This window comes from Melospiza melodia, chromosome 3, assembly GCF_035770615.1.
Source record: "Melospiza melodia melodia isolate bMelMel2 chromosome 3, bMelMel2.pri, whole genome shotgun sequence".
NCBI classification, from domain to species: domain Eukaryota; kingdom Metazoa; phylum Chordata; class Aves; order Passeriformes; family Passerellidae; genus Melospiza; species Melospiza melodia.
The window spans coordinates 45,004,017-45,019,633 of NC_086196.1; the positions used below are offsets into that span (position 1 = coordinate 45,004,017).

Below are 15,617 nucleotides of genomic sequence, written 5' to 3' on the forward strand. Positions count from 1 at the left end.
AAAAATACATTATAAAATCTAAGTTTTATAGTTATGAGAAAAAGACTGCCTTGATTTTTACACCCTCCCGTGATTTTCCAGTTTCACTTCTCACCATTTGTTTTTTCATCTAACTGGTGTAACCAATCTGTAGCTAGATGCCCACCAGTATCCATGTGAACTGTGGTCACTGAGCCAGTGCAATAACAAGGGAGGGCTCAGTAGCACAACATCTGTTTTTGTTTCTTTGCTTTCCCTCTTTAGTAAAGTCTCTCTCCAGCAGCTGGTGTGCTAATAATGACCTAGAAAATACACAGTACTTGTTTGAAAGAGTTAGAAGAGAATTGTTAAGGCTTTTATTTGAGCTTATGAAAGTTTACTTGAAAAATTGTTCAGTTCTCAGTTTTGCCTTTTCCCCAGTTATATGCAGAAAGGTAGCAGCAAAGAGCAGGAGCCAGACAAGATGTTCTAAACAATTGCCATTTGGGAAAACGCACCAGAGACCTGCAAGCAAAGGGGAAGTACTTCCAGAGATTGCTAAGAGAAAAAAGAGTCTCTTATGAGAAGGAATGAAGAAGAGAATGGAAAGGTCACGTTTATCTTTGCGGTCTTTGCACTAATCAAAACCTGTGGAAGTGGAGCAAGAGTAGAATGCTCCCTTTTTATTATCCTGACTTAAAAAAATAACCAGCCCAAAAGCTGAATAAAAGTAATTTATACTGCCTGCACACATACCATACCTCTCATACTGGGAACCCAGGAACATCAGACACTCTCATTTTTCACATGCCTGATAGAAATTCAGGCACATTTTTTTTCCATAGCAAACCTCACAAACCTTTGTCAATTCCAGTGTAACTAACTTGCCAACTTTCTTCTACTGGGTGAATTTGATCTGAGCTTGTCAGATCTTTTAACATTTCAATGGAATAATTACTTTAATCTCAGATGCACAAAAAGAAAGTAGAACAAAATTCTGTTTGAGAATGGAAAATCTCAGAATTTACAGACACTCCTTTATTACCAATAATATTAACATTGTGATGCTCATGCAAAAAATCTATGGGTCAGGTTTCCTATAATTACAAGCAGCATAGGGAATACTTACCTGTGTGGCAATCAGTGGGCTTCTAGCCACTCCTGAGGTTCCAGGAGTGCAATGGTAAATGTTCACGTGAAGAGGGTGTTTTATTTGCCCAAAGGCTTTTGAGAGGTTTTGTAAATGGTGAACAGAAGTGTAAGGTCTTCAATTCAGTTGTGACAGGATATGTCAGATTTAATGGATTTCATGTTTTTTTCCACTGAAGCTTCTTCCAGATTAGTATAATCTATTATCCTGTGTAGACTGCATGTGTTAGGAGTGCTTCCAAGAGCACAGAGACCTGCACAGCCTCCTGTTGTGAGACGTTTTTTCTGCAAATGTGCCGGTACTGTTTGAACAGTCTCATTTCCATGTAGTCAGTCTTGAAAGTGATTAATATGTTCCTTGTTTGGCCATTTTATTTTCTCACTTGTGGATAGGTGGTAGGTTACATCAGTACTCATTTTCAATTTTCTTTGATGGAGCAGTCATTTCTCCTGATCTTTTTGGTAGTGTGGCATCTGGTTAAAAAGAACAGTTTTTTACACTTATTGGGAAGATACAAATTTTGTGACTGGGATTGATGCAAAGTATGAGATCATTATCATGATGTAAAATATGTTATCATGATATTGGTGACAAAGTGTTTCCTTCACATAGCCAGACAGGTCAAACTATTACAACTGTTTTATCATGCTAAGCATAACTAAATAAAATTCTCCCTTTGTTATTTTCTTAAGGAGGCATTGTTTTGCAAGATTTCATAAAAATAGTTCATGTATTTTTACCCTAGTAATTATGAAATTTTGTAAACATTTGAATTACCTGAGAAGTATGAATGAGTTTTGTCTGTGTAATTTATAAATAAATGTCCACCTTGGAGTAATGGGTAAAGATGACAAGTATGGAATTTGCTGCTGTCTAGCATAATATTCTGTACAATAAAATGATTGCAAAAATAAAATTATAGTACTAGGCATTGGTATGACAAAATACACAAGTTCAGTAAAGTTGCTTCTGTGAGCAACTTTTCTGATATTGTCAGTAAAATGCTGATTCAAAATGACTCTCTTTGGGCTTTGAGCAACCTGACCTACTGAAAGGTGTGTCTGACCATTTCAGGAGGGTTGACACAAGATGAAATTTATGGTCTTTTCCAACCCAAACAGTGCTATAATTCTCTGATTCAAATATAGTATAACTATAACTTGTGTGATATACACATTTTCTGTATAAAACTGATCTCTATCGATGCTTTCTTATTTCTGGTTAAAAGCAAGGCATCAATTGAATTTTTTAAATTTTAGTTTTCTTGATAGTTTAGTTTTCTTTTCCTAATTCCATGGTGCTGACTTCAAAGACATTTATTTTAACAGGAAATAATATTGTCTTTAAAATGAAAATCTCCAGATTATACTCAGAATTGTTTTCAGTATTCAGTACATCAGTGTCTGATACTCAATTTGGTTTTAAAAATTGAAACAAACCAACAATCATCATACAATTCAGTAGGCAGCATGGGCTTTATTCCACTGAGGACTTTGAGAGTCTTATTGAGAGAAAAGGATGAAAAAAAGTAATGACTAGAATACAAAATATTATTACAAAAATAAGTCTGAACAAGCCTACTGAGATAAAAAGTTAATTGTAAAACTATTACCTGATCAAGATGATAGTAGCTGAGGCATCAGTATACTTTAATTTTAAGCATTTTTTTTTTAAAATACTTCAGCTGCGCTGTTGCATCATTTGAAGGAATTATTTTCATCCTGTTGCAGAACATGTTAGGGCACGATCTAAATTACAATTGAAATCTTTACCCATGAAGTTAGGGCAAAATATGCTGTTTTAGGGAGAACTCTGATAACTTTTAGAAATAAATAAATAAATAATTTAATTGCATAAGTTGAATTATAATATCTTCTTAATAAATTATTTTATCTCATTTCTAGTAAAGTTACTAGGAATTTTTGTGCTTTTCTTACTGTTTGACAGCCTCCTTCTGAACCCTTGTGATCATACCAAGTTATGGAGGTTTAAGAGAAAGAGCATTTGCTAATTCCCAATTCACACTGGCATAATTAATTAAAAGCAGCTAAATAACTGTCTAGAGACTTCATTAGATTTCTGCTTCCTTGTTTGCCAAAGAACTGTGTTACATAGTAATGGAAAATGCAAGTAGGTGGAAGTGAGATTTTAAATCTGGCCAATTTAATTGAATAAAAGCAGTTGAAATCCTATTTCATCTTGCCGACAGCTGCTGCAGCTATTTATAGTCAAGTAAACAAAAATGTTTTGATATTTACATGTCATATGTTAGTATTTGACTGGAAGGTTAGTGTGAGGCTTTCTCTGGATTTTGTTAATTATTGACCTTAGGAGCATTTTAAGTTTTTCCATAGCACATGTAGAGAAATACTGCTCTCCACACAGGGGCATAGTGATGGTCCAATATTTACTGTGCAAGGACATGGCTCGCAATTTCATCTCGGACAGATAAATATTCCCTAGGCATTCCCTCTTTTTTTTTTTTCAATATTTCTTCTCCTCTCCTCTTTTGTTAATCTCCATGGTTCATGTTCCAATTTTACTGCATAGAATCGTCTGGTTCTCATTGTTATGGCTGGTGGTTGGATCTAATTCATGTGTTCTTCTACATTCAGATGTTCTCCCTCAAATGTTTCTCCCTTTTTCAAATTTCACTGGATTCATTCAGTCATCTACTCAAATTCCACAAATTATCAGGATTTTAGTTTTTTGTGTCACAGATTGGATGACAAGAGCCATGTTGACTCTGGTTTTGTAGCTGCAAGACTGCATTTGGCTTCAGAACACTTGAACCACAAATTATAAAATATCTAGTGTCACTAGAATTTAATTTTTTTTTGGTGCTAAAAATCTACTGTTCTCACTAAGTCTGAGGCTCAAATTAATTAAAAAAATTAAAATCAAGCCATAAAAAGATTCTATTTACCTCAATTAGTCATGCAGAAATTGTTACAAGTAGTTTACACTTCCTTTTGAAAATTTCCTTCCTAATTACTATCTGCTTTATAATACTTCAGTTAAACTGGAAAACTTAACCTTTTAATAGCTTTTAAGCTTATTAGAAATGTTAAATATTTGCCTCTTGAAATGTTGGAATTATTTATGTCATCTGATATAATCTCTAGCATGAATTAAAAAAAACCCCAAAATATAAGAAGCAGCTACTATAGCATGGTATCTGCGGAACAAAATCATAGACTCATTATAGTTTGAAAAGATCATTGTGTCCAACCATTAACACAGCACTGCCAAGTCCATCACTAAACTGTGTCCATGAGTTCCACGTCTATACATCTTTTAAATACCTCCAGAGATGGTGAATCAATACTTCCTGGGCAACCTGTTCCAATGCTTGACAGCCCTTTCTGCGAAAAAATATTTTCAGTCAAAATCACCGCTTGTGTCATTTGAGATCGTTTGCTTGTCCAATCGGTTTTACTTGGAAGAAGAAGCTGACCCCCACCTGGCTGCAGCCGCCTTTCAGGCAGTTGTACAGACTGATAAGGTCACCCTAAGATTCTTTATCTCCAGGCTCAGCACCCCCAGCTCCCTCAGCCACTCCTCACGGGACTTGTGGTCCGGACCCTTCACCAGCTCTGTTGCTTTTCTCTGGACATGCTCCAGTGCCTCAAAGTCTTTCTTGCAGTGCAGGCTCAGAAAAACACCTCTGTTTTTTCTTGAGCAGCAGCAGCAGTTACCTAGCAATCTCTTACTGGGCATGTACAATTGGGAAGGTTCACATCTAAAGTGTTTAGCATTTATCAAAATCCTATTTCAACTATTTTATTGTGTAATGAATTAGTATCATGTAGTTTTACATTTTCTCCTCGCAGTTTACTTTTTGCTGAGCTCAGTAATGTTATACTTCCAGCAAATTTTATATCTGATGTAATTTCTTCATTCACAACCTTCTGTAGATAATTTAGGATTATCCTGAACAGCCTAGGACCTACTAAACATAGTTACTGTGATTAACCCCACTTCAGTGTAATATTATTATTTCAGTGTAATATTACACTATTTAGTGTAATAACTGGCATGCTGTGCCTAACCTTTATTCCCTCCTTTCTACCTATTGCTTTTCTCATGATCTGCTTAATACCTTTAGAAAACATTTGAGGTAATCATGGCAAGAGCTCCCTGGGAATCCAAGATAATATGTCAACCAGATTTTCATAACCTTGAATGTTCTCTATTTCCACATAGGAACACTCACAGAGTTATGAGATGTATCCAGCAACAAAAGTCATCCTGAATCTTCCTTTTTTGTTGCATTTATCTTTATTTTCATTCCTTCTATCCTTTATTATAATCCCTAATGTGTTGTCTGTACAGGTGTCTGTTTTGTGCATCCTTTTTTTCCCCTCATATTTCCCCAGGATGTCTTTCTAAAACCTAAGGACATATTTTTCAATTTTTTTCCCTTTAGTACTAAGGATTATTAAATTATAAGTGGCACACTATGGCTAACAGTTCCCCCATTTAATATTTAACTTGCCATAAAACACAGATTGGCCATTATTTTGAACCATATTCTTCTGCTCATTTGATCAATTTATTTTAAATTCTTTGATAGTTTTTGCTGCTGATGTTCTCATGAGTCTATCTTTTCCTTCTGCATTTAGATTCTGTCACTAGAGAAGAAATAGGTCATTCATTGAGGCTTCTTCTCTTTTTGTGGGGAAAAAAGGCACTTCTGAAAGAGTTTTCACTGAGCTATTTTTGCTAGTTAATATCTGTCAGTATTTCTTTATTTTTAATAGCAGAGTTTGTCTGGCTGAATTGATAGTTCTCTATAATTATCTGTGTAAATCCATTGCAAAGGGGAGAAGTGAGCACTAGGAGTGGGAGTTATGATAATAGAAACATGGGATGGTATAAAATGGAAATTGGCAACCTTGGAAATTTTGCTCCCTCATTTTGATTAGGACAGTGAAATATATTTTATTTGCCAGCCAAACTACTATAAATAATGGACAAATAAAACTCTCTAAAAGTGATCCTGTTTGTAATAACTGCCTTGGGGATTCTTGTATATGTGCATCCCAGATAACTGAATCTGGTCACATGGGGAGTGGCATGTTTTTCTTCAGAAAAGCCACCTCCACACTCTTTGTTGCTATCCTTCCTGAGCTTTGATGCCATTCTTGGTGTGTGTCTCAATGACACTGATTTACCTATAAAGCTGTTAAATCCTCGTGGACTTTAAAAATCACAGCACTCTTCCCATGGGAAAAAAAGTACATTATTTGCAGTATTTTATGCTCTCAGTTTGCTGGATATATGAAGAATGTTATAAAGAGAATTGTTTTATTCTTTTTTGAATTGAGTGCGGTGAAAGAGGCAGTTATTTTTCTAGCTGTGGCTGCTGTGTATTCTTTGTATTTTCTGAACTGCTTGGTCATAAGTGGGTGTTTTGTGATTATGATAGCAATGCATGACAATGACACAAAGTTAATGGTTGGTGCAACAGCAATTCATATCAAAACAGACTTAGAGACTAAAAAAAATGTCATGATTCATCTTGACCAGCAGTAATCATTGTGAGAGTCAGGGCTACCTATTGCTTCCCTCACGCAACTTCGCAACCTCCATGCTGACTGATGTCCCTATGATTCAACAATATTATTTTCTGTACAAATGTTATCTTCTGAACAAATATTTTGAGCACTGAAAAAGCCTGTGCTTACTCTTTGTATTTGCTGGCCATGAATCCAAGTGGTGCTTCAGCCACACTAGTTATTCACACGCCCCACATCCGCCAAACCTTAAGGACAGGTCTCCTCCTTTGAAACCCCATCCCAGATATAAAACTGTCTGTGGCAGTGCCCATTGGTCATGTGCCTGGAATGTGCTTCTCTAGATGCTCCAGTGCTTGTGTCCAAACAGAGCTGACTGAGAGGGGAGTTGGCAGCCGTGCTTTCCCTTGAGTGTGGCAAGGAAGGGGAGAAGCAATGGCTGTGCGCTGTGGCCAGGAAAGCACACCATCACACAGGGCACCGTGTCTGAGGGAGCTGGGATGCCTTTCCTGGCTGATACCAGCATGCACAAATTCCTGGGTGTCATGTGGAGAATGAATCACATGCTTCCCCACCGAACATTTGCAGCCAAACAATTTTGTCACATATCTGTAGACTCAGCCACTAGGGGCGAGAAAAGTAGGAAGATCTGGTGTGCTAGCACTATACAAGAAAACCTGAAATAATAGCATAATAATTATAATACTGAGCAGAAGTATTCCATGCCCAGTATTTTGGGTCTTTTACAGATGCTTGAAACTGTGGAGCAAGATTTCATCTGAAGGGATTCTCAGAAGTAGTGTATTTGCAGTAATTGGAATTTTTGTAAAACTTTGTTTTTTGTCTTCAGCGGGTTTGCTCAGAAGGGTGCACATATGACTTTAAATATCCACTCAGAGTTTCATACTGGAGGAGGGAATGAGTGAAGTGTTTGGAAATATCTTACAGAGATAAGTTCAGAGAGTCATTAGGGAAAACAAGACACACAGGTTTTGATTTCCTCTATTTTGCCTTAGAGAAGCATGGGAATCAAAGCTTAAACCAAGAAGTTGCAGTTTCAGAGGAAGACCCAGAAGGAAAAACAGGAAACCCATACTTCAAAGGAGTTTGGATTTCACCCTTCTATCACTTTGATTTGAAGAGACAAGACATATAAGTGATAGAAGAGCAAAAAGTCTGTAATTTCTACAAAACTGAAAATAAAAAAGATCAAAGACTAGTAATAGTGAAATTAGAGGAAAAGTTTTATGAATGCTGACTTTCATTGGTACGGCACTAGATTCCACCACTGGAAAGCCTGATTGCTAGTGTGATATTGATAAGTACTTTAAAAAATTGAGGCTGGAGATGACAGGGAAACTGTGAAGGCAATTCTAAACATTTTCAGGCCACTTTTCATGACTGCGTACTGGACACACTGTGACAAAATCTAGTTACCAAATTGTGCTGTAATCAGTTTTGTGTGGTAATTAAGCCTACCTGTAGCTTACAGCTTGGATGAATTTCTTCCAGCCTCTGTAGTGGTGCATTTCCATTTTGCCAAACAACCACCACAAGCAAATATTCCAAAGGTGAAGTTACAGCACAGCTCAATGCCAGCACCTCACTCCTCACTTGTCTGTTTCATGACACCTCATGTTGCAACTCCAAATTTTTTTTCTTTTTACTTTTTGGGCAAAATGAAAGCTTTTCTTATCACCTCAAGTCATTGCATTTTGACATCTCAGGCATCTACCTTTCAAGAGACAAATTTATTAAGAGAATAAAAGCAGATTTTAATAGGACATAACAGCAGTTAATGCGTCTGAGCTGAAATACAGCGGGAAACCATCACATAAGAAAATTAATAGGAAAGACTTTAAAAGTTTTAAAATGGAGAGTTTGTGTGTTGCTAGCTGGGAGATGCAGCTTTTTTTAAAGGACTTTTTTTCCCCCTCCAATGTGATAATTTCTTGCTTTTATTTTTCCTTTCCTGTAAATGAATCAAAGTCTTTGGTTTGTTTTTTTTTGTTTTGCTCTCTTCAGAAACTGTAGGCCAGCTTCCCCTTTCCTTCAGTCTTTGATGGTAACATGTCTTCTGTTGATCCTATCTGGATAAAAGTTTTTCAGATTTAGGTCAGTGTCCCCATTCACCCACATCCTGAGCACATTGGGCAGGTGTCCCTGTAGCACAGTAATTGAGAAAATACTCTTGATCAGGCATGAGATGTAGGACATTGTGATTATGTAGATGATTATGATCAGATTTATTGCTAATACAGTATCTAAATCTTGCCAATACAATATATAAATACCAACTGTATCATCTACCACAGTGGATTATAGCATAATCAGGCTGTGGTCCTTCCTGCTGAGTCAGTAAGACTCCTCTGCTTTCTGAACTTCTCGGGCAAGTCTGGGTGCAGCTGAGTCCACTTAGTCTCAGATTTGGTCTCAACAGTTGATGCTTAAAGGCTTATATTATAAGGAGGTGCAGCTAGAAATGTACAGGTTTGCAGTCTTTGGCCTTGCAGAATTCACAATTACAAAGCAACAAAGCATAAATGTAACTACTCCAGGATTTTCTCTCTGCATTTGACTGGATCTTAGTGCATTTGAGTCACCCGTCCTAAGGTGTTCTTCACCTTTGGGCTGGATGTACTCTTCCAGAATACCTGCTGGTGGGAGTTTCCACCCAGAAACTGTGTCCAGCCTTGGAAGACCAGTTTCCCCAGCGGAATCAGTCTCCAGATGCATTTTACACCCTCTCACAGGCTAATGTAGACGAAAGTCAGTCACAAGCATCTCATCTCCCCATCACTGGAATACACTAATCATGTGAGCATGGAGAAATTCATCCTGAAATACCCACCTGGCATTCTTATCTTAGGGCAAACTAGACTGCCCATCAGAGACAGGGGCAGAAAGGGGAGGAGGCAAGAGGATCCAGCTGTCTGTCATCACTGTCACAGTGCCTGTTGTGTTGGATGTTTTTGTGAAGAAAGTAGTTGATGTTTCAGGCGTGCATCATTGTTCTAGACTTGGGATGCACCTCATGTTACATATCATTTCAGACTGTAAGTGTGGAAATTACCATTCCTTGGGCAGATGGTGACTCATAGCCCATCTTTGATAGGTTTTCCTCCTTAGCTGCTGAGTGATGCTCCTACTAAAGCTTCTGCCCTGTTGATGGCATCAGCAGGCACTGTCTAGCACAAGAAAAATCCTACCTATTTAGGTAAGATGCTTTGTTAACCGATAATGTAGATTGTGATTGTTATCTTGAAATCAAGTATGAATTTCGTTTTAATTGTGTTTGAGTAAATAGTGCCTCTTCCTTCACCACTGTGTTTGTCCTTCTTAAAATGACTCTCACCAAGTGCTTCTCCCCTAACAAATTCAGATGGGATAAAAGAGTGTGGTTTATGGTGTTGTGGGTGTTCAAGAATGTTTCTAGCTGGTTTATTTTCCCCTCTTTAAACACCAAAGTCAGGCCGAGACAGCGAGTCTCTCCTACGCTTCATGTCAGCGTGAGGGGAAGGTTGTATTTTATTACTCTAATCCTTTGCAGCTTGTGTTCACACTGGCAATGAAATGACAGCAGGAGCGAGGTGAGAGTAAGTGATAAAGTCTTGGCATTAGACACTTACAATGAATGTGTGCTTGTGAAGTTCTGACTCATTAATTCCTTTTCCAGGCTGCTGTGTGACTTAGCAGTGCACTTCAGTGCTGTGGTGGATTTTAGATTCGACAAATAACCCAGAATACCAAACACTTTATTGTTTCATGGAAAGGGAAGTGTTCATTTGTTTGATATTTTTGGACCCAAAAATATATGAGAACTGGGCAGTTGGGGGTTTTCACTGTTTTTTACATCATAAAGCAATTTTAAGGATGCAAAATGCCCCAAGTCACGTTCCGTGTAGGAAATCTTTCCACAAAGAACATAAGACAGAATCCAAAAAAGGACTTTCAAAAGTGGAGCACAATTGGAAAATACTCTATTTTTCTTTCCTCACTCCTTCAGTGATTACTGCAAGGCGGCTCAGATGTTGTAAGACTATACTGTTATGATAGCATAAAGTATTTTATGGACTTTGGAGTAAAAATAAATATAGATATCACATCACAGATAGACCTGAGATGTGTAAGAAGAATCAGAATTCACACTAATCACAGAAAACCTATACTTTACAGGGTTTCAAAGCACAGAAACGTCTTTATTCCAAAGAAAAACAAGGAATGTTCTTCCTTTTTAATTCCCTCCTGTGGACATATCGTAAGAAACAACTTGTTCCACCAATACCATACCCTGCAATTTAAGATGAACAAACTGTCAGCAATCCATGTGATAATTATTACAGTAAGGAGAAAACTGCACTATGTTTAAAAAGAAAATAAAGTCAAAACTCAACCAAGGGTATGTTTTTAATTCCTTAGATTTTGTCAGATTACATTGTCCCAAAGCATTGAAAATATCTGACTCTTGTATAACAAAGTATATTAAAAGTGATTGACATTTAATCTGTCAAGATCACTGTCTTATAATGGCACAGCAGATGGCTGGGCAATATTATGTCTCACAGAAATGATTTCTAATCAATCTATGTGTATGTGTTGCTCACTTCACCCACTCAACTAAATAAAGTTCAAGAGCAGAGTGAACCATGGAATTTTTAGCTTTTTCTGAGCTTTTAGCCCAGCAATAAAATAGACATTAAGAATCAAACCTGCACTCAAAGCAGTATTTTGATTTTATATAAAGTATTTTGTGTCCTGTTGAATTGAAATGGGCTCATAAAGATGCATTTCTGTCTTTCACCTGAGGAATTCTTCTTCTATTAGCTATGTTGCTCCCAACACTTTCCTATTTATACCTATAAAAATTAAAACAGTGGTTAGGGTAAATTTGTGTTTTAAATGTGCTGCTCCACTTTTCCACAGTTTAATTGCTAGGAAGGATCTGGAACCTTAAATCAGATATTTGGTATATTCAAAAGAGGGTGTTGAGTTGACGAAGCCAAAGTCTATTCCATTTTACCAGTTACACTTTCAGGAGCTTGGTCTTCCTCAGATTTTTGACAAGACATCTTTGGCTGCAGTTTGTACCCCTTGTATAGCAGCTGACTGCCATTTGAATTATGGCTCCTCAGTGAGGCTATCTGGGTGTGACTGAGGATTTTGTTTATGTTCTGTGGTTTTTATACAGAGTCACTGAGGACTGCAAAATAATAGTTGCGTAGATATCACATTTCTGTTTGCATCTGTGTTCACTTGCCATCTGAAAAGCATGTATTTTTTTTTTTATTCTGCTCCTCCAATTTTTTGAGTTTGTATTCTGAATACATATAAACATACTCTTTCTACCTGACAACCAGTATGTCTAAAAACATTTCTTTCAGACTACTTTTTTCTTCTTATCTAATGCACTTCACAGATGTTTTTGATGCTCCCAACCCACATTTGCCATTTTTCCAGATGAAATGTGCTTCTTAAATGAAAATCCTCTAACTTCATATGCAGGAAGGAAGATATATAATCTGTCTGTATTTGAATTCTAGGCATTTAGGCATGTCAGATTGGTCTGCTGCTGGCTTCATTTTCCTTTTCAAGCTCATGGGTTTATTTCCTAAATACTGCTGTTGTACTTCATTGGCTTCTTATAGTAGTTATTTTCTCAGTCTGATTTTAGCAAATTGAGATGGGTATCAAAGTGTTGCCTCTGTAATACACTGGACAACCACTTGCTTAGAGAATAGAAACCTCCTGAGAGCTGCATTTTCTTTCTGTGCTGTAGTTCCACTGCTGCTGCACAGAGAGTATCAGTATTAGTCCTCTACCAGCCTGGTGTGAGACAGGAAACTTGTGGATATTACTCACTGGGTGTAGCTTTGTAACACTCAAAGCCTGAGCTATAGTAGATGTTAGGTGGATACTAAAAGGGAATATTTATGCATTTATATTCATGTAATTCTGAAAGAAACCGATGGATTGGCAACCATAAAAAATGAAAATTAATTGTGTATTAGTTAAAGAAAAAAAAAAAAGGAGAAGTTTGTTTGTCCTTATTAAGGCTTAGTGGGTGAAAGGACAAAGATACCTTAACATTGAGTTAGTGTGGATTCCAGCTGAATGAGATTGCCTGAAGTAAGAGTATAATCACCTTACTCCCCATACATAACTGGAGAAGAAATATAGGCTGCTGTTGGGACTAATTCAGACCTTAAATAACTGTAATTGACTTCCAAAGAAAGGCAGGTAACTCTTTCTATTTTTTCATGGAGACCTATTGTGACTCTACTTGCTTATATGTACTGACTCAGTCAGTGAGAGAAATACCAGCCCTTACTCCTACTGCATCCAGCCTTGCCTGGAATATAGGCTGTTCTGGCAGGAGCTTTCAGATAGTTTCTTCTCCAATTGTCTTCATCCCTTTTTTGTCTCCTGTATTCCACTTCTGCTTGACCCATCTAGAGTCACAGAGCTGTAATATAATTCAAGCTCCTGAGGGACCTCAGGAGGACTCTAGTCCAACTCCTTGCTCAACTCAGTGAAAACTGTGAAGTCAAACATGTTGCCCTGAACTTTATCTGTTCAGGTCTTGAAACCCTCCAAGGATACAGATTACACAGTCTGTCGGGGCAGCCACTCCTGCTGCTTGTCTGAAAGTCAGAACTATACCTGATTTGGTTTATTACCATTTTCTCTTTTATTTTTTTATTCTTTTGTTTACTTTATTGCCCTGCAAATCCATGAACATCTTGCCTCCCACATTTTGAAATCTCCTTTCAGGTATTGGAAAAGTTCTTCTAGCCACCTCCAAAATTTTGACACCTTCTTTTTTTTCAGTCTGACCAAGCCCAGCTCCTTCAGCCTCTCCTTATAGGGTGCATTCTTCAGCCCTAGTGATATTGGTGGACTCCCACTTGACTCACTCAAAGTTTGTTGATGTCTTTTTTGTACTGCAATGGACATGTTAATCATAACTGGATGTAGTAGTCCAGATATGCTCAAAAATTGGAGTGTAAAAGGAAATAATATGAGTTTCTTGTGATCTTGAAAAATATTATGATTCAGAATTCAGGAAGCACATGAAAAAAATCTGGAGCCTATTTAGTGTAGGCTTAATCAAAAGAGAATGCACTCATCTGTGTCAGAGCTCCCTGGCAAGCCCTGTCACCCTTGTCTGAGAAAGTTTTTCTCTAGAAAAGTCAGCACATTTCTTCTTTGTTTTTCTCTCATTCCACCAAGATACATAATACATGCAAAAATAAAAAATTTTTGAGTTGGCAATAAGTTGCAATGGGAAGAACAAAGAAAAGCCTAATAAAATTGAAAGGCAGATGAACTGAAACAGTAAAAAAAAAACAATCTCACTGGCTGACATGATACAGAAAGCATTTATTCAAATTTCTGATTCAAGGATAATAGCATTTAGCAGCTTGAAATGAATGAATAACAACAATATATGAACCTTTTATATTAAGGACAAAGTTCAGATGGGAATTTACAGACATTGCAGGCACAAGGAATAAAGCAGCTCCCTTCCTTCTGTTAGAGAGATTTCTTCTAGGCTTGCAACTGGGAAAAGTCTAAACAGCATAGTGGAGTTTTATATCAGGCTGGAGAGCTCATAACCAGAGAAGGTGTGTTGTATTTTAGGTGATGGTTCTGTCTGGAGGGACAAGAATCAGTTTGCTAAATATGGGGATGACAATAAATGTTTGGTATCAAATAAGCCCTGTAGGGTTATGTGCTCTCAGTTAGTACTGTCCAGATCCCCTTTCTTGTTCCTTTCATGTGTTTGCTGGCTTTGGGTTAGCCTAAACTTGTCCCACTGCTCCTCCTCTATCTCCTATGTGAGTCAATGTCTTCAGGTGAGCAAAGGGTGAAGGAGGGAATTTTTTTGGATGCTAATGAAGTATGGGTAAATAAATAAGCCTTCTCATATTGAAAATAAGAATGGGTGAAACATAAGTGAATGTCTCTTTCTGTGTTTGTCAGCAAGAATACAGATGTCAGGACTTGAATTTCTTTCTGTGTGATGATGCTTGACTGCAGGTCGGTGCTGCAGTGGTGCTTTTAATACAAGACTGTGCTGGCCATTACTGACAGCCAAGTTATAGGCAATAGGAACAAATGAGCATTTCTTAGAGGATGAATATAAATCTGAGCATTATCCAGAGGGGTTGTGGTGTCTCACTCCTTTGAGTTATTCAAAAACACTCAGACAAAGTTCTCAGCTAGTAGCTTAAGGTTTCTCTGCTTGATTGAAGGAGTTGGACAAGATGACCTTTGCAAATACCTTCCTACCTCAACTGTTCTAGGAACCTGTTATTATCCTTTGCCATTTTTCCAGTAATAAACTTTTGATGACATCTCTATCCTTTACAGTAGCTCTGATAAAGCTACTGAGAAAGATATCATGTAATTAGAATCAACTATTTTAGCATGTAATCAGAAAGTGTTCTGAAGAAGAAAAGCAGGCTGAACCATCAAGGTAAAGGTGATAGCTGTTTTCAGCTTCAGAACAAGTGAGTGAACATTAAGGCTACCTTTTAATGTCAATATAAGTAGTGGAACTGCAGCTACAAGTGGGACATGTAAAAGCTACTTGTTAAGGAAAGTGCTGTGTTTTTTTGGTTGCATCATTATGTTACACAGAAAAAGACAGCTCTTTCAAAATGGTAGGACTTTGAGAGCAAAGTGGTTATCTGCAGGGTATCAGGTGAATATTAACAACAAAACTAAATTGCTGAAAAGACGTTATTTAGCTCTTTAGTTTATCTTTCTTTTTTTTCTTGAAACAGTTGAAGCTCTGCATTTGGGAACTCTGATGGCAGCACATGGCTATTTCTTCCCAATCTCAGACCATGTTCTAACTCTGAAGGATGATGGCACCTTTTATCGATTCCAGGTAAGTATTTTCAATATGTTCTTGACTTTCACAAATGGAGCCTGAAAGGCCTTACAGAAAAGTTCATAGCAAATTTAATATACTTTGTTTCTTA

At 37.3% G+C, this 15,617-nt stretch overlaps 1 protein-coding gene across 9 annotated transcripts in view; it reads left to right on the forward strand.

Moving 5' to 3' along the window:
• RGS7 (regulator of G protein signaling 7) overlaps positions 1 to 15,617 on the forward strand; it is a 255,957-nt gene that overhangs the window by 159,081 nt on the left and 81,259 nt on the right. For all 9 annotated transcript variants that reach the window (XM_063151557.1, XM_063151561.1, XM_063151559.1 and 6 more), the window contains one exon: positions 15,417 to 15,523. In XM_063151557.1, the coding sequence (XP_063007627.1) occupies positions 15,417 to 15,523 (107 nt within the window). The remainder of the gene's footprint in view (positions 1 to 15,416; positions 15,524 to 15,617) is intronic.